Below are 18,756 nucleotides of genomic sequence, written 5' to 3' on the forward strand. Positions count from 1 at the left end.
GCAGCACCCGATGGCCCCCAGCCAGCATTTTAAGGACAAGGAGCAGGACGGCATAAAACGTTGGCCTGTTTCTGGGGCTCCAGGCCACGCGAACCCCAACCTGGAGGCTTGCTGCTGTGTGACCCAGGCCAACCCTGGGGGGCTGTCTCTAGGACGCAGGTGGCAGCAAGCTCCCGTGTGGGACTCCAAGCTTGGGACGGGCAGGGTGTGGAGTCTGCATTAGCGCCCTAGGCTGCTGTCACAAATCACACGTCGAAGAGCCCTGTCCCCAGCCACCTCTGGTCCCATCCTCTGCCCCTGCGGGTCCCTCGGCCCGGGATGCCCTCCTCCTCCTGTCTCTACGGGGCCAGCTCCCACTCCCCCTCCAGCTTCCTCTGTTGCCTCCTCCAGGAAGGCTTCCCTGGAGCACTCCCCCATCACCCTGCCTGTACGCCGGTGCCTACTCACAATGCCCTGCGTATGTCCCCATCAATGCAGATGCCACCACCCACTTCTACAGGGCACCCTTTGGCTGGACACCTGGCCTCTTCTAACCCTGAGTGGCCAGGGGAGCCCAGGCCCCGGCAAGTGTGTGCTGAGTGGGCGAATAAGTGAACGGCTGGCTGCCCTAAGGCCCCAGAGAAGATGGGGACTGAGCCTGGGCCATCAGAGGCCAGCTGGACGGCTTGGGGTAGGGACGGGGTCGGGAGCATCCTCAGAGCCCAGACTCCTCAAGACTGAAGGTCTTTGAGGCCTGAAGCCTGCACTTGTTGTTGCGGGCCCTTGTCGTTGGCGGAATCCCCGAGGCCTGGGGCGCCGGACCCCCTCCTCCCTCCTCCTGCACCTTCTCCCCGGGCCTCATCCCCCACCGGCTGGGAAGGCTTCGGTCACACCCCGGACCCAAGGACCACACCCGGAGGCACCGTTCATGCAGAAGCTTTATTTATCGGTAGATTCCAGCCTGAGGTCCAGACTCGGCTCCTCTCGGCCCCCTTGGCTCATGGGAAGGCATACACCTCTGTGATGTTGGTTGGAGGATAGCTCCAGTTAAAGCAGAGGCCCGAGATGCCTAAGAGCTTGTGCTGGCCACAGATGCCTGTGAGCACCTGCCCCTCCTCATCGGGGTAGGCCATGAAGCTGAAGTCACTTTCCTTGCCGAATAAGCCGTAGCGACCCATATGTGTGTATATGACCAGGGAGTGCATGTACAACTTGTAGGAGCCAGAGATCATAGTGATGTACTCTCCCGGCTGCAGGATGAATTCCTGGGTGTTCCCCCCGGAGGTGCCATACACTGTGCTCCAGGACGACCCGCATCTCACCTGGATACTGGGAGACGGGGGAAGAGTTGCCAGACTGCCTCCCCGCTCCCCAGGTGCTCTGTCCCCTTGCACGGACAACAACCCTGTCATACAGGTGGACCTCCAAAGCACGTGGATTTGAGGTCCTGGCACAGGGGTGCTGCTCTCAGACTCCTGCTCTGATGCTTTCGGGCCCTGTGATATTGGGCTTGTCACCCAGCCTCTCTGGGCCTGTTTCCTTACCTGAAGAGTGGGAGTGCGTTGGGGGGGGGGGCATCAATGACATCATTCATAAGGGGAGCTTGGCACAGTCGCCACAACCCTCAGGCACCAGCTGCTGTCGCTGCTCACGGTGGGGAACTGTCCCCAGGCCCAGCGTTGGAGCTTCTGAGCCCCAGTTATGGACTAGACCCGGTCACAGGCCCTAGAGGCAGGTGACTCCCACACTGGCCTAGCTGTGCTAATCGGGGCTTCCGTCCACCTGGCCCTGCCGGCGCTCTGTCCCCGGTGGTGCCAGCCGCTCCCCGCAGGACCCTGTGAGAGCAGAGCACAGATCCCCCGCCAGGCCCGGAGCCCGGCACTCGGCCTCTGCACACTTCTGGCGACTTGCGTCCTGCCAGTGGTCCTTTCTGACCATCACTTTCCTCTGACCCTCCCCTGGACAGACCGTCCCCTGGGTTCCCCATCAGGCATCTCTGACTGACAGGCTGTTTGGGGTTCAAAGGAGAAAGGAGGGAGAAGCATCATCTACCCCTCCTTTCACATCAGCCCAGGAAGCCGCTCAGGACTTGCAGACAGAACCAGAGGGGCCAGTGTGCAGGGGGTGAGGAGCCTGAGGACAGGAATGAAGGGACAGGCCGTGGCTCCAGGACTCCCAGGGTCCTCGGGAGCCCAGCGAAGGTACAGGGGAAGGGGGTAAAGCCCCTCCCCCGGCTCCCAAGGTCCTGCTCCTCTCACCTCTTCATCAGGCCAAAGATACTCGTGGCCACCCGGATCCCGGTGATTTCGCAGTCGCTAGAGGTGCTGAAGTATTTGCCTTGCCCAATCCCGTACATCTCTAGGTGATGAGGGGACCGGGCGGGAGGAACGGACGCTCAGACGGAGGTATGGCGCGTCCCTGACCGGAACTGGGCTCGGCCCTCCCTGCCAGGCAGCCCGCGGGCTCCTGAGATTGGAGTCGGTCTGCACGAGGGCTCTGCCCAGGGCCCGGTGGGCAGAGGGTGGCCGCGCAGGGGGACGGGCTTGGGGGGGCACACCCAGCAGACTTACGCCCTGCCCAGCAGGTGGTGCTCCCCAGGAGGGCGAGGGTCAGCCAAAGCAGCATGGCCTCTGGATGGGGAGTCCCAAGGCTCCTGGAGGGAAGAGGCAGGCCACCGAGTCTGACAGGGGCCCCGTCCCACCTCACCGGGCCTGTGGGGGAAGGGGCGCTGCCCTACCTGGCCAGGAGAGTCCTGTCGCCCAGTCCTGGTGGCGCAGAGTCTTGTGCCTGGTGCTCTCTGCCGGCCCTTTATACCCACCGCGGCCCTGTGGGCCCCTATCCAGAAGGAAGGAGTGAGGGCCGCGGGGGGAACAGGAAGGAACGGGCGGTGGGAGCTCTTCCTGGGGGAGTCCCAAGCCATCCTGGGGGAGGCTCCCGGACACGCTGTGTTTATTGTCTTGGCCCCATGGCCTACACAAACAAAACGGGACGGTGACAACCGTTGTCCTGCAGCCTCCGGGCCTCTCCACTCCACACCTGGACCAGAGCTGCACCCAGATGTGAGGGGGTTGCTGGGAGCCCTCCCCAGCTTGGCCAGAAGGTCTCCACCCCATGGGGGGCTCCAGGCCATGTGCCCCCTAGAAGCTCCCGCCTTGTGCAGAACCTGGCCCAGGACCTCATTCGGGCCTGTGCGGAGCTCGGTGTCCCGTGGGCTTCCAGCAGCTGAGGCTGAGGTCCCCGCCGACCCTCGGGGAGCGCAGTGTGTGCCTGGGGCCAGCTGGAAGAGACCCCCCCCCCAGAGGGCGCTGGCCCTCCATGCTGTATCATTTGGAAGACGGTGACGATCTTTGCTCTGTGCGTGGACCAGACGTTGCTGGGATGGGCTGACCTCCATGGGCCTTGGGGTGACTGCACAGCCGAGGTGCCTGACATGGGCACAGAGGATCAGGGACAGGACGATTCCCTAGGCCAGTGCTGAGAGCTCCTGGGGTCAGGCCTCGGGGTCAGACTCACTGGGCAGGTGACAGGGTACTTCTAGAAGGCTGCAGGTCTGTGGTCCCTGCCGGTGCTACTGCTGAAGCCAGATTGGGGCCAAATCTTGGCTTCCCTGCCTACGAGGTGTGTGCCTTCTGGGGGGCTCCCGTCCCCTGAGTGCTGCGACTGGGTCATCGGTTGTACGCAGGAGGCCGCCTCGTCGCGGACGTTAGGAGAATCCGGTGATCCTTCTCCGTGCAAGGGCCCGAACACCAGACCCTCACGAGAGCCGCCGGCATGCAGGTCGTTCTTGGCCGTGTCCTTCAGAATTGCAAAAGATCAGAAACGACACACTTGTCCTTTGGTGACCAGTCGTATAAGTGCCAGTGGTGACCAGTCACATAAGTGCCAGAGGCTGGCTCTCCATACTGGTTGCACTGGGACGGCAGTGTCGGGGGCCTGGGCATGGGGGGAGGCCCTGTCCTGCTGGAGCCTCCACCCCTACACGAGGCACCCAGGCCCGGGGACACACTCTCCTCTCCCGCCCCCCACCCAGGCCAAATCGAGCCCCCCTACCCCGCCTGTTGCAGCACAGCCCGTGAGCTAAGAACACTCCTTACATTTTGTCAATGGTTAGAAACAATGCAAGAGAAGCGCAGAGCTTAGCGACTCGTGAAAGTTCTATGGAATTCCAATGCCGTTGCCCGTGGGTAGTGCTGCGGGCACACAGACCGGCCCTCTCGTGTGCATACCCTCTGGGGCGTCCGTCACCCCCCAGGGCTGTGCAGTCGGATGACACAGACTCTGTGACCCAGACACCCGACCACGTGTATCCTCTGGCCCTTGCCTGGGGGCTCCCCGGCCCCCACCCTGCAGGGGAGGCAGCCCGCAGCAGTGGACTCGGCCCTTCCCTCAGGGCCCACACTGTCTCCCTGGGGGCCCTGAGGCCCAGGCCCCCCCAAGCCAGGCCTCCCAGGGCTCCTCACCCCCTCCCACAGGCCCTGGGGCCCACAGAGGCCGCTGTGGAGGAAGAGCCAGAGCTGCACAAAGGGGCTCTGTTCTGGCCCTGCTCCCCGCCAGCGCAGGTGCCCGCTCTCCAGTGCCAGACCGGCCGGGCTCGGCGCCCAGAGGAGACTCCGCATGACCCGGAAACCCGGGGGGCAGTCCCTGGGGGGTGGAGGCAGAGTGGGTGCTCCTGGATGACGGGGGTGCTGGGGGGTGCCCGGACGTGCCCCAGAGCGCACAGGATGTGCACTCTCAAAGCGCAGGAGCATGGTTACAGCAGATGCACATGCACACGTGCGCTCACACGGCTGCAGCAAACACGCACGGGCTTGCACGCGACCTGCACACACCCGTGCCCATGCACACCTGCAAAGGGGCCCTTTTCCAGAGGGGCGCCCTGCACCCTCATCCCCGCTGGCCCAGGGCTGGCCCTGGGGAGAGTCCACACAGGCGCTTTGTCCCTTGGGAGGAGGGCTCCCCACCAGGGGATTTGCAAGGCCTTAATCCCTCTGTGGGCGGCCCAGCCCTCCCTCTGCTGGGAGCTGGAACAATGCGGTCTGCTCCCAGCAGAGGTCAGGGCTTTGGTCGCCCTCTGGGTGTGGGCTTGGGGAGACCCCTCTGCACTCTGTGGCTTGCAGCACAGAACGCAAGAAGGCCTTAAACTGATGCCACGCTCTAAGCCGAGCATTTTTTTCCACTTTTCCCCCCGGAGAAATGCAACATTTACTTTGGAAAACCAGGACGCCCAACCACATTTTATCTAATCTTTTATGTAATTAAAATCCCACGGGCGCCTGGGTGGCTCAGTCGGTGCTGACTGCGGCTTAGGTCCTGATCCTGGGTCCTGGGATCCAGCCCCGCATGGAGCCCCACGTGTGTTCCACACTCAGCACGGGGTCTGCTTGTCCGTCGCCCTCTCCCTCTGCTCCACCCTCCGCCTGTGCTCCATCTCCCCCTCAAATAAACAAGTAAAACCTTTACTCAGCCCAGGTCTCTGAAGGAGAACATTTCCTTCTTCCAGTGTCTGGTGGCTGCCAGTGGGCCCGGGGCGGAGAGGGTGCGAGGGGCTTCTCGGCTCATAGCTGCACCCCTGCAGCCTCTCCCCTGCCCTCACCTGCTCTGCTGGCCTGTGGCTTCCCTTTTCCTGTCTTCTGTAAAGACGCCTGTTGTTGTATTTACGGCCCATCCTATCCAGGAGAAACTCAGGATCTCTACCTTATTTACATCTGCTAAGACCCTTATTCCACATAAGGTCACCTCAGAGGTTCCGAGTGCACATATCCTTTTGAGGGGTGCCACAGTCTAACCCACCACAGGGCATTACCCAGCCAGCCTGGGGCTCTGCTGGGAGCCTCTCCTGAGCCCCAAGCCCTGCATCCCACCTCCAAGTGGCCGGAACCCCGGCCCCGCCCCCATCATCTCAACCCCACACGCCTCTCTCTCTCTCTCTCCCTCTCTCTTTCGGGCCCGGCCACAGGGCTGGGGTCCAACACACTTAGAGAATGATTCCCTCTGTAAACATCTTGTAGTTCCCCTGGACTGCGGGGTGTCTAGGAGAAGCAGGAACCTGGGTCTAGGCCCCCACTCTGGCCCACCCCTCCCCATCCTTCCACCTGCCCGTCCTTGAACAATGTTCAAACAAAACTTCGGTTACTTCCACTTGATGGGATTTAGGATATTTTTCTATTCTTCCCCTGTCCTCCTTTGTATTGCTTTGATTTTTCTTTTCTTTCTTTCTTCTTTCTTTCTTTCTTTCTTTCTTTCTTTCTTTTTCTTTTTTTGTAAGACTGTACCACTTTTACAAACATAAAGTGATTACTCTTAAAAATTGAAACGGGGGATCCCTGGGTGGCGCAGCGGTTTAGCGCCTGTCTTTGGCCCAGGGCGTGATCCTGGAGACCCGGGATCGAATCCCACGTCGGGCTCCCGGTGCATGGAGCCAGCTTCTCCCTCTGCCTGTGTCTCTGCCTCTCTCTCACTGTGTGCCTATCATAAATAAATAAAAAAATTAAAAAAAAAAAAACTGAAACGTGTGGGACACGTAGGTGGCTCAGTCAGTTGGGAGTCTGCCTTCAGCTCAGGTCGTGATCCTGGGGTCCCCGCTCGATGGGGAGTCAGCTTCTCCTCCTGCCATTCCTCCCAGTGCATGTTCTCTCTCTCAAATAAATAAATAAAACCTTAAAAAAAAACCACACACAAAAAACTGAGAGGTGTTTCTTAACCTATATGTTTACAAAGGATATGAAAGTAGAAGCCTTCAGTGTCAAACAGGGTGGGAAGTGGGTCCATCTTCCTTCGTGGGAGGAGTGCACGGGAGCCATTCTCGTGGTTTAAAACCCTTTGAAGACATGAAGTGCATTTGACTAAAGCATTGCACCCATAGGAAAGCTAGCTTCAGAAATGATTAGGAATAGTGGCCGAGATTTATAAATATTTACATGCAAGTGTCATGGGTTTTCTGTTTTTAAGTGGGCTCCATGCCCAGTGCAGAGCCCAATGTGGAGCTTGAACTCACAACCTAAGATCAAGACCTGAGCTGAGATCAAGATTTTTTTTAAGCATAGTTTTTATAGGGCAGCCCGGGGGGCTCAGCAGTTTAGCGCTGCCTTCGGCCCAGGGCCCGATCCTGGAGACCCGGGATCGAGTCCCACGTCGGGCTCCCTGCAAGGAGCCTGCTTCTCCCTCTGCCTGTGTCTGCCTCTCTCTCTGTGTCTCTCATGAATAAATAAAATTTTAAAAAGCATAGTTTTTATAGAATAAATGTTGGTTTATTAGACTTGTGATCATTTTTCACTTATGTTGTGGGTGGTACCACCAATGGATCTTTTTTTTCTTTTTCTTATTCTCCAAAAAAGTTGTAGAAAGCCAAAGGGGATATTTTATTTTTACTTTTTTTTCAAAGCAGATATTTTAGATATCACTAAGATTTTTACTTCCCTTATGCAAACAAGAATAATTATGGAGAAACTGAAGTATTTCTAGTGGGTTCTAAACATAACCACAATCCAGGGCTTCGTGTATCTCGTAGCCTACGGTATGTTGGATGCGCCTAGGGACACACTAGAGCATCAACCCTTGTCGCCCCGGGTGACGGTCTAGGCGATTACCATCAGTTTTAACCTTCTTACACATTTTCTTTGCTACCCTTTTCCTATCATGTTGTAATCAGAAAACAAAATTAATAAGTGTATTTTTTTAATTTTAAAAAATATTTTATTTATTTATCTGACAGAGAGAGAGCATGAGCAGAGGGAGCATCAGAGGGAATGGGAGAAGCAGGCTCCTCACTGTGCAGGGAGCCTGACGCGGCACTCGATCCCAGGACCCCAGGATCACGACCTGAGCTGAAAGCAGACGCTCAACTGACTGAGCCCCCCAGGCACCACGCAGCCCCCGCCCCCACATAAGTGTATTTATTTATTTATTTTAAAGATTTTATTTATTTATTCATGAGAGACACAGAGAGAGAGAAAGGCAGAGACACAGGCAGAGGGAGAAGCAGGCTCCATGCAGGGATCCCGATGTGGGACTCAATCCGGGTTCTCCGGGATCCCACCCTGGGCCTAAGGCAGGAGCTAAACCTCTGAGCCACCCAGGCGTCTCCACATAAGTATATTTAAAAACCAAACAAGGACCCAGTTGGTGGGGTGTGTGGACAAGTGACATTTTCTCAGGCTTATGGAAAAAGCTCTGTAGATGCAGATTCAAGGCACCTGCCTGCCACCAGACTGCTGCTGTGTCACTTCCAAGGACAAATGCCAGGGCTGCCACTATTAGTGACAGCAGAATGCTACCAAGATTTCGGAATAGGATCCCAGAAGGTGGTGCTGCAGGGTCTTCCAAGAGCTGAAAAAAAAGCTATTTTGTTTTTTGGATTCTAGACCTGCTAATAACCAGTCAAGGTGGAGGGCAACACGATGTCATTGTCAGGCAGGAAGGCTTAGGAAGGGGAGTCCCCGCCTGCCCTTCCCCAGGGAGGTCGCTGCAGGAGGCAAAAGAACAGAGCCCCAGGACGGCGGCGCCCTAATCTCTGGAGACTGAGCACGTCACTCTATGCCGCCCGTGTGGTGGAGCCAACAGCGTGACATGGGGACATTATCCTGGGTTGCCCAGGTGGGACCCGTGTCATCACAGGGGTCCTTCGAACTGGAAGGGGTCAGAGGTCTGAGCGATGCCACCTGACAAGGCCGCCCAAGGGAACGGATGCAGGAAAGAGGAAATGAGAGAGCCACACGGTAGAACCAAGGCGTCGGAGCCACGTTTCTACTCCTGGAAAGCCAAGAAGTCGGTCAGGAGTGCTGGGGGGAGGGCAACGAGCCCGAGGCCCGAAAGTCGCCAGCAACCCCCGCCCCCTGGGGCTGCACGGTGGCCTGGGAGGCAGCAGGTGTCCCGCTGAACCCGGCCGGGGGCATGAGGCAGCCCTTGCCATCCCTGTCTACACAGGGGTGCTGACACTGCCCGCTGCTGGGGGAACCAGATGAGCCAACATGTGAGGGGATTAGAACGAAGCCCAAAGCCCGGCACTGGCTGTCGTTGGCAGCCCAGGCCACCGGCCACCCTGCTCATCCCCATCGTCATCATCACCATCTGAGCCCAGCGGGCAGAAGAGAGAACCAGGCAGAGCCAGGGCTGTGGGGCTCCTCCTCTGCCTCCCCCTCACCCCCAGGTGGCCCAGGGCCCCCCCTCGCCCCCTGCATCCCCTCAGCTGTGGCTCCCATGTGTACTCCACGGGGTATTATTTCCTCACAGTATTAGACTTTATTTGTAAAGGGACTGTGTGATCCCAGACTTTGGGGAAAGTTAAACTGGTCTTGGTCGCAGGACCTTTCAGGCTTTGATATGCTGAGATGCATTAAAAATCTCCAAGGGGAGGGATCCCGAGTGGCTCAGCAGTTGAGCGCCTGCCTTCACCCCAGGACGTGATCCTGGAGACCCAGGATCGAGTCCCATGTCGGGCTCCCTGTGTGGAGCCTGCTTCTCCCTCTGCTTGTGTGTCTGCCTCAATCTCTCTCTCTCTCTGTGTCTCTCTCTGTCTCTCTCTGTGTCTGTCATGAATAAATAAATAAAATCTTTAAAAAAAATTCTCCAAGGGGACCTACAGTGGGTAGCATTCCCCAGAGTGATCCTGGAGCCCTCCCTTTGGGGGAATTTCACAAGAGACCTGTGAGCCAGCCGCTGCCCCCCAGGACCTGGCAGTTCTCCGGGTCCCTGCCTCTCGCAGGAGCCCCTCATCTCACACCCACCCTACACCTTCTGGGGCAGATTTTTCTTCCATCAAATCTCAGAGCTTTCGGCACCTGTCTGCCATGTGCCCCCTCTGACACAAGGGGGCACTGCTGAGCTGCGGGCTCCCGCCCCAGCGGCCCAGGGGCTCCTCTAGAGGGACGCAAGGGCACGGGGCTGAACCAGCAGGCACCTGAACACGCAGGAGACTTAAGGGGCCTGAAACTATGTTTATTTCCCCCACTTACTCACACTTGTTGGGAACCCCGGCCCCCCCCCGCCTCTGTGGCCGCAGCCCCATTCTGTGTCTCTCCACCCAGGAGGCCTCTCCCTTACGGAACCGGAGCCGAGGATCCGCATCCACGTGTGGGCCTGTGCACAGAGCAGACTGGCCTCCTCTGCACGTGGGAAGCGGGCGGTTGCTGGAAGTTTGCACACACGTAGCCTGGGGCGGCTCATTCCCAGCCCGACAAACTCTGCTGCCCCCAGACAGCAATTTAAGATAACGGGGGAAACGGGTGTCATTGCGCGGCCAGACTTGTTTGTAAAGTACAAATAGCTTTACGGTGATTCTAAAAAGCATGCATTCTCCTTAGAAAATAAAAGTCAACGAAAGGAGCAAGAAGAAGAAATGGTTAAGGATCACCAGAACCACACTTTAATGCAATCTCATAATATTGGACATTTAGGTTGCTGGCAGATGGCATTCAAAACAACACCTTTGGGGCACCTGGGCAGCTCTGCGGGTTGAGGGTCTGACTCTTGATCTCAGCTCAGGCCTTGAGCTCAGGGTCAGGAGTTCAAGCCCCCAGGTGGGCTCTGCACTGGGCGTGGAGTCTCCAAGACAAATCTTGACTCCAGGCTAAAGGTGTCCTGGAAAATGAAAGTTCTGGGTTTAACTCTCCGCGAATTCGATCACAAGGGAAGGCCGCCCTCTGTTGGGCCCCAGGATGCTGGTCCCTTACTGCCCCCCCACCCCCAGCTTCCAGCTTCCTCCCCAGATGGGGCCTCCCTGGCCCGCCAGCATGTGGTCCCCCGGGGCAGGGCCCTCAGCTGTGAACCAGCGGCCACGGCAGCGGCGGGAGGCCGAGCAGGTGCCCTGGTCATTGTGGGGTCCCGGCGCGGCCTGCGCCTCCAGGAGGGTGGCGGGCACCCACTCCGGCGGGCGGGCAGCGGCTCCAGCAACAAGGGCACGTGGCTGCGTGGTCCCTGCTGGCCCTTCGGGACCCCTCGGGTCCGGAGGGGGGGGCAGTAGGCAGGGCAAGGCCAGCTGGTGGGAGGGCTGTGAGGGGCGAGGGGCTCAGGCCGGGAGGGGGAACGTCCTCCACCAAGGGAACAGCACCTGCAAGGACCTCAGGTCCGACAAGAGCTGGCCACACAGGGGCCATGGGACGGCATGCATGGAGCCTTGCAAGGGTGAGGGGCCCAGCCGGGCCAGGAGCCCCGGAGCCCCAAGAAGCCAAGGCAGGGTTCAGTGCCCTTGCCTGCTGGGGGACGGGAGCCCCTCCAGCGCAGGGGGAGCGCAGGAAGGAGCAGAAACAGGGTGCCCACACGGGGCCCCTGAATTGGTGAGACAGTGAGCGCCCTGCGGGGGCCTCTCTGCCTGGAGGGGAGAACTTTGGTCTTGTTTGTGGTGACACCGGCGACTGACCATTCTCCCCATTCGAGGAAGCAGAGCCCCTCTTCTGGCCTTCCCCCCCCATCACAGGTGCCCAGGTTGGTTTGCCCCAGGGATGCAGAGGCAACCCCTGTGATTTCCCACGGGCTTAGGCGGGACTGTGCCTCCCTTGCCCGCAGCGGGAACCTCCTCACTGGGGCTTCTTGCTATCACCCCCCAAATAAACTTCCCGCACCCCGGTCCTGGCCCCAGGCCGGCCTCTGGGAGACAGAGCTCAGACCTGAGTGGCTGGCATGTGTGGTGGGGCCCACCGGCTAGAGAAAGGGGGAGGTTAGGATATTTCCTCCTGGCACCCCCGCTCCAGTCCTCCTGGGAGCCCAGGGGCTACTAATGTCTTCCCATAAAGTTAGTTAGTTAGTTAGTTAGTTTTCTTTCTTTTTCTTTCTTTCTTTCTTTCTTTCTTCTTTCTTTTTTTTTTTTTAAAGATTTTATTTATTTGAGAGAGACAGAGCAAGAGCAAATGGAAGAGGCAGAGGGAGGAGGAGAAGCAGGCTCCCAGCTGAGCAGGGAGCCTGACTCGGGGCTCAATCCCAGGTCCCTGAGATCATGACCTGAGCCGAAGGCAGACACTTCACCAACTAAGCCCCATAAGTTATCTTTCTGTCTGAACTAACTGGAGAGGGTTCTGGGGTATGCAACCCAGACCTGCATGGTGCAGACAGCTGGAGCAAGGGTTGCCAGTCAGGGAGTGGTCCTGGGGTGACTGGGAGGGTGTACAGGGAGCCACCTGGGGCCACAGAAGGCTCTGCAAAGCATAGACTTCAACATGCAACCCTGTTTATTTAAAAAGGAACAGTTGGGGGAACCGGGCCTGGCTCAGCAGATGGCCCCAACTCTCAGGGGCTCTGCTGGGCTCAGGCCAGCTGCAGGAGGGAGGCAAGCCAGAGCAGAGGGAGGAGCAGCTGCAGGCAGGGGGCTGGCCTCTGAATGCTGTTGCGGGCCATGAGCATCCTGATCCACTTGAAGTGCCTACTGACGTTGGTGTAGACACCAGGCCGGTTGGGCCTACCACAGCCAGATCCCCAGCTCACGATTCCAACCTGAATCCACAGCCCTCTCTTCTCACAGGCCAAGGGTCCGCCTGAGTCACCCTGGGGAGCAGTGCAGATGAGCCAGGCCTGGGGTGGGGCCGGAGGGGCCAGTGGAGAGGTGGGGCCAGTAGGAGGGACTGTGGAGCTGGGCAGACTGGGTGCAAACCCTCCCTGCAAGGAGACAGGTCACTCTCAGGCCTGGGGCTGGGGTGGTAGGAGGCCAGACCCCCAAAACCCCTAGTTGGGGCAGGGAGGAGGACTCACAAAGCAGGCATCCTGGCCACCGAGGGGGTTGCCAGCACAAACCATGTCACCCCAGATGTCACGGCGGAAAGTCGGCTGTGCATAGAGGTAGTTACAGATGGCAGTGTTTATGATGCCGACCTGCACTTCCTGGAGGACGTAGGGGGATGGCAGTGCTGCCGGGGGTGGAGGGGACAGAGAAAGATGGCACCCTGAGCCTCTCCTCTGCCATCTGGTTGGGAGGAATGGCACAGGCCATGGGATGCAGGAAAGGGTCCCTGGGGCCAGCAGCCAGCATCTGTGGGGTCGGCACGCTGCCAGAGCCCCTTCCTGAGAGCCGGCCTCCCTGTCTGCAGCAAGCGCAGGGCAGCCCTCCCGAGCCAGCACCCTCGGGGGAGGCCCCAGGAGGCCCCGGGGGCCGCGTTGGGGCAGTGCGGGGCCTACACAGGTGGAACAGCCCAGGAGCCTTCCTCTCCTCACACAGGAAGTGCTTCCAGAGCCACAGGCCAGCGCGTTAGGATGTGCTCTCAGGGCTCCCAGGGCCGCCTAGGATGCAGCACCATCATCACCCACTTCCAGGTAAGGGAAGATTCAGGGGGAGTTCAGCCCTGGCCGCCCCCCCGCGGAGCACCACAGAAGTGCCAGAGCCTCTTGGCTCACACCCATTCAGCCCTTTCGGCAGGGGAGGTCTGCATGGGGGGTGGGGTGGGGTGGGGGGGTGCACGGTAGGGTAGCCAGCCCCTTGCAGGGACAGGACCCTAATTCTAGAGGAAGGCAGGGCTAGCGCTGATTCCTCTAGCACCTGCTGCCCCCTGCTGCCAATTTCAGATTGTGACCTTAAGGACACCCACCCAGGGAGCCCTGGCTTCCCCACTGACTCTCTGGGGCCCTGGGGCAATTTCCATGCCTCTCTCACTTTCCTCATTTATGAAGCAGATACAAAAATGTTCCCAGCCTCATCCATAGGTAAGGCCCAGAAGGAAAAGAGACCTCACGCTGCTCCTTCCTCGGCCTTGAGAGCCTGGAACAGTGCCAGGCACGCAGCACGCATGCCAGGAGCTTCATCTGTCGTGACTGCTGTGTGAAGGGGCTGCAGGAACAGGCTGGGCCAGGGAGTAGTGGATGGGGCAGCTCCAGACCCAGGGCATCTCTGGGGAGGCTGTGCCCAGCAGTTTCACGGAGTTCATGGGGAGATACGCAGGTGGCCCTTCATGCTGGCCCAAGGCCCCCTGGAGTGGGATGGGGAACTGAGGATCATGAATGGCTGGAGATTGCAAGGATAGAGGAATCGGCAAGGAGTTAGCGCAGGCAGATGAAGAAGGGACGGGAAAGCCAGGGTCAGGGTGCTGGGGGCCGAGTGCACACCCTGGCCGAGGTGGAAAGAATGCTTGGCTAAATCAATCAACACCGAGGTCTTCTGAGGCCATGCCACAACCCCAACAGTCCTGCAGCCTGGGGAGTGCAGCCCCGTCCAGCTGGCCTCCCTCTCACTGGGGCTTCTGGCTCACAGTGTCTGGATGGGAGAAGGAACTGGGTGCAGGGACAGGAAGTCCTGTCCTTTCAGGGGGAGCAGCATCAGACAGCAGGGGAGCAGACAGTGCTGAGCTGCCCCCAGGAGGGACCCAGCTGCGCACAGACCCAGGTGGGGGCTGCCGAAGCTGGTGTGGGTGGAACAGATGGTGGAACATAAGGCCCCCCTGTGTACCCCCCCACTTGCCCCCAGCCTCACCCTGATTTTCCTGGATGTCCCCCCAGCCAGTCACCCAGCAGTCAGTCCGGTTCTGGAACTCGGAGGAGGAGATCATAACACAGATGGGCTGGACAAACTTATTGTAGGTGACAGAGGAGGACAGCTTTAGCAGGGCGATGTCATAGGATGAAGCCCCCAGGTACATGGGGCTCAAAAAGATCTCCTGCACACTGTACCGGTTGTAGTAAGCCTGAAGATTCCAGATAGATGGAGCGGAAGACAGCTCGCCAAACTGGACTGACCACTCAAAGGGATCATTGTACCTGACCAGGAAAGAGAGAGCAGTCAGGGAGCTTTAGAGAAGGCAGGGTCCCTGAGCATACCTGATGTCTTAGGGACTGGGGGCAGCCGGGTGCCTCCCCTGGGGCCTGATGTGGCCCCTCAACCAGCCTGTCACGTCCCACCACCGTCCTAAAAAGAATGAACAGATGCACAGGACCAAAGCTGGTGGCATCCAAATAGCTGCCTCCCCCTGGGGCCACTGGCCAGGCTCTGTGCCCAGCACTTATCCGCCTCCTTCCACCTCCTGGTACACCTCGGTGGGGAGGTAGGATGAGGAAGGGGACGGCTGGCGCTGCTACTTGGGAAGAAAAGCCAGAAAAGCATGACACAAAAGTGTGTGTGAATGTTCTGAAAAACATTCTAGAAACGGAGAACAGGGTTTTCCTCATGTGGCTGCAGCCGGGCCTGGGGCAGAGGGGCACCCGAGGGTCGCATCTGCACCCGAAGGGCACACAGGCCCCCGCCCGCCCATCAGCCGCCCCCCCCCCCCACTCACTTGTCGAAGCAGTGCGCGGCCGTGAGCACCCAGCGGCGGTTGAGCAGGCTCGCCCCACAGTGGTGGGAGCCCCACAGGCGCAGGCTGCCCTGCCAGGGCCAGCGCCCCAGCTGGGAGTCCTTTCCACCCACCACGCGCGTTGAAACAGTTCGTTGGCCACAGGGCCCTGCGACGGACAGACGGACAGATGGATGGACAGACAGACGGACGGACAGGCGGCCGAGCCCGCGGGCGCGAAGGGCAGGGGCTCCCGGGACGGCGGGCGTCGGGGGTCGCGCGGCGGGGGCCTCCCGGGGCCTGGGGACCCTCCCCGCGTGGTCCGCGCCCGCCCCGCCCCCCGGGGCCCGGCAGTTACACGTGAGCAACGACGAGTTCTCGAAACCTGGGGGGGGCGGGGGGAGAGGAGACGGTGAGGCGCCCCCGCGCTCGGTGGTCGGGGGTCGGGGCCCCGCGGGCAGCTCGTCCCACGTCCTGGCGCCTTACCTGCGAACAGCTGGTCGCGGTCCTGAAACTCTGGGGGGGCGGGGGGCGGGTGAGCTCAGCCCCGCCTGCACGCCCTCCACCTGCAGGGCCCCCGCCCGCCCCCGCGGGGCTCACCCTGCCTCCCGAGCTCCGCTCGCACCAGCAGCGCCGCCAGCGCCAGCAGCAGCGCCCCGACGTGCGCGCCCATGGCCTCCTCTCCAGCCTCCTGCGCCGCCTCGGCTTCTGCCCGCTGGGGGGGCCGGGGCGGCCCCTGGGGGAGAGGGAGCGCCCGCCACGCCGCCCGCGCCTGCCCCCAGCCGGACCTCTGGGGGTGCCGGGGTGCGGGGGTGCGCGGTGTCGGGGAGCGTCCGGCCTCCCGGTGCCGGCTTGGCTCTTCCTTCCCCTCGGGCCGGCGCCCCCAGCCACAGCGCGCGCCCCAACGGTCCTGCCTGCGGCGACCCCGGGGTCCTGGCGGCCCCCGCCCACCCCCTCCTGCGGGAAGGGCCAGGCTGGCCCACAGCCGGGTTCCCGGGACTCCCGTGGAAACACAGGGACAGCAGTTGCATGGCTCAGCAGTTGAGCATCTGCCTTCAGCCGAGGTTGGGGTCCCAGGATAGAGTCCCACATCGGGCTCCCTGCAGGGAGCCTGTTTCTCCCTCTGCCTGTCTCTCTCTGTGTCTCGTGAATAAATTTCAAAAATCTTAAAAACAAAACAAAACACAGGGACAAGTCCTGTAGGTGCACTTGGGGCCGGGCCTATGGGGCTCCTGCTGAAGCAAGGGTCCCCCACGGGAGCCAGAGGAGGATGGCCTGGTTTTGACCACCTGGAGGGCACCTACCCCCTGCAGGCCTGCGGCTCCCAGCTGGAGCCGCCCACCTGCACAGGGCCGGCAGGCGGGCAGCCAGCTTTCCTCTTCAGTGGAGCCAGTTGCAGGGCACAAAGTCACCAAGTTGGCTCTTCAGTGACAGGTGTGAATGGGACAACTGAACTGGGGTCTCCAGGACACCCACAGAGTCACGATTCACCAGAACCCACAGAACTCTTGGAAGCTGTTCTACTCAGGGTTGTAGCTCACTACAGTGGTACAGGGAGCATCAGCAAATGACAAAGGTACAGGGGATAGGTCCAGGAGAGCCAGGTGGAAGCTTCTAGCTTCCCCTTCACCATGGAGTCAGATGGGTGGAGCTCAGTTCTCCCAGCAATGATGTGTGTCAACACTCATGAAGTACGGCCAGCCAGGGAAGCTCCCGTGAGCCCAGGGGCTTGGCGGTGCTATTATGGGGCTTCCATCATGCAGGCACTGACAGCCCACATGGCTAACCTTAGTTCACAGACGTGAGCCCCTCCAGAGGCCCTGAGGATGCAGGTGGCCCCAGGTGGTATTCGCACTAACTCTCTGGAGGCACACACAGCTCCAGGTCTACAGAGACACAGTTTTCAAGCAAGACATTCCAAAGGCTCAGGGGTGATTCCCTAGGAGCTGGTCAAGGGCCAGCCCCTTCTTCAGACCGTGCAGTGTGGGAACATGCTAGGCCTGTTCAGCGAGCCTGTTATGAACCCACAGCAACCAAGACAAAGCAACGCTTGAGGAAAGTCTGTACACGCACCAGAACCATCTATTCGAATAAAATGAGCTGTCTTCAAAGAAAACCGAGACATTCCATTGAATAGCGGACGACTTGGAAAATCCCAGCTGGTACGTCCTCAGAAAGCTCCTTGAGGGTATTTGTAAACACCACACAAGAATTCCTACCCAGGAAAGGAGCCATCAGAGAACTACAGGGCAGACACTAGACGCTGCTTAGAGAAATCCTTGGAGGCAAGGGCTGAATACTAAAATGGAGGTAACTAGAGGATGAACTGGCAAATTTGTTTTTTTTTTTTAAGATTTTATTTATTTATGAGAGACACACAGATAGAAGGAGGCAGAGACACAGGCAGAGATACAAGCAGACTTCCTGCAGAGAGCCGGACGCGGGACTTGATTCCAGGACCTCAGGATCAAGACCTGAGCCAGAGGCAGACGCTCAACCAGTGAGCCAGCCAGGCGTCCCTACAAGAAGTTTTTTAAGTAAAATAAAATCAAGGGTTGAGAGAAGACAAGACGAGGCCGAGCTCTAGACCACCCGTCAGGTGAGCCGACCGGCAGACCTGCAGGTGTATGCCTCATGTCGCAGCTAGACGCTCCAGGTGTGTCTGCAGCAGCGTGCACTGGCTGGCCCGCCGAATGTGCGGGCAGGTGGTCTCCCCTCCGCACCCTAGGTCTCTAACACAAGCTCAGCAGTAACAAGGGATGGGGTGAGCCCGCATGGAGGAAGAGCAACGTGACGTCACCTCTGAGTCGAATGCTTTGCTGGGTGACCTTGTCCGCTCAGGCCGCTATGACAAAATGCCATAAAGTAGGTGCGTGGCCCATAAACAGCACCTTGTGTTTCTTGTGGTTCCTGGGTTGGAAGTCTGAGGTCAAGGTTTCGGGTGAGCCTGCTTCCTGGTTCACAACTGGGCACATAGCAGAAGGGGTGAGTGAGCTCTCTGGGTCTCCGAGGGCACTGATCCCACTCACGAGGACTCCACCCTCCTGACCTCATCACCCCCTGAGGCTCCACCTCTGAACACATCACCCTGGGCTTCAACAGATGGATTTTGACAGATGAACGTGGCAGCGGGGTGGGCATTCTGATCACAGCACAAGCCTGTGCATATCTTTTTCTTTTTTAAGATTTTATTTATTTATTTGACAGCACAAGCAGGAGAGCTGCAGAGAGAGAGGAAGAAGCAGACTCCCAGATGAGCAGGGAGCCCAATGTGGGGCTCAATCCCACAAACCCCCGAGATTACCACTTGAGCCAAAATCAGGAGTCAGACGCTTAGTTTGCCTTCGACCCAGGGTGTGATCCTAGAGTCCTGGGATCGAGTCCCGCATCAGGCTCCCTGCATGGAGCCTGCTTCTCCCTCTGCCTGTGTCTCTGCCTCTCTCTCTCTCTCTCTCTCTCTCTCTCTCTCTCATAAATAAATAAAATATATATATTTTAAAAAGTCAGGCGCTTAACCAATGGAGCCACCCAGGCACCCCAGGGCTAGGAGTCTTAAGAATGAAATACAGGAAAACTTCACATTGACCCAAGTTATAAG

At 59.2% G+C, this 18,756-nt stretch overlaps 2 protein-coding genes across 2 annotated transcripts; both read right to left on the reverse strand.

The window, feature by feature from the left end:
• Positions 1-977: 977 nt before the first annotated feature.
• ZG16B (zymogen granule protein 16B) lies at positions 978-2,604 on the reverse strand. The gene is made up of 3 exons (XM_055340666.1): positions 2,550-2,604; positions 2,238-2,337; positions 978-1,308 (listed from the first exon to the last, which is right to left on the reverse strand). Exons 1-3 carry the CDS (start codon positions 2,602-2,604, stop codon positions 978-980), a joined length of 486 nt encoding a protein of 161 aa, XP_055196641.1.
• Positions 2,605-12,213: 9,609 nt separating this feature from the next.
• Positions 12,214-15,831, reverse strand: LOC129519832 (testisin-like). Its single transcript, XM_055340667.1, has 6 exons — positions 15,759-15,831; positions 15,645-15,674; positions 15,162-15,543; positions 14,363-14,646; positions 12,655-12,809; positions 12,214-12,450 (listed from the first exon to the last, which is right to left on the reverse strand). Exons 1-6 carry the CDS (start codon positions 15,829-15,831, stop codon positions 12,214-12,216), a joined length of 1,161 nt encoding a protein of 386 aa, XP_055196642.1.
• Positions 15,832-18,756: the final 2,925 nt, after the last annotated feature.

Source organism: Nyctereutes procyonoides, unplaced genomic scaffold, assembly GCF_905146905.1.
Source record: "Nyctereutes procyonoides isolate TBG_1078 unplaced genomic scaffold, NYPRO_anot_genome, whole genome shotgun sequence".
Lineage (NCBI taxonomy): Eukaryota > Metazoa > Chordata > Mammalia > Carnivora > Canidae > Nyctereutes > Nyctereutes procyonoides.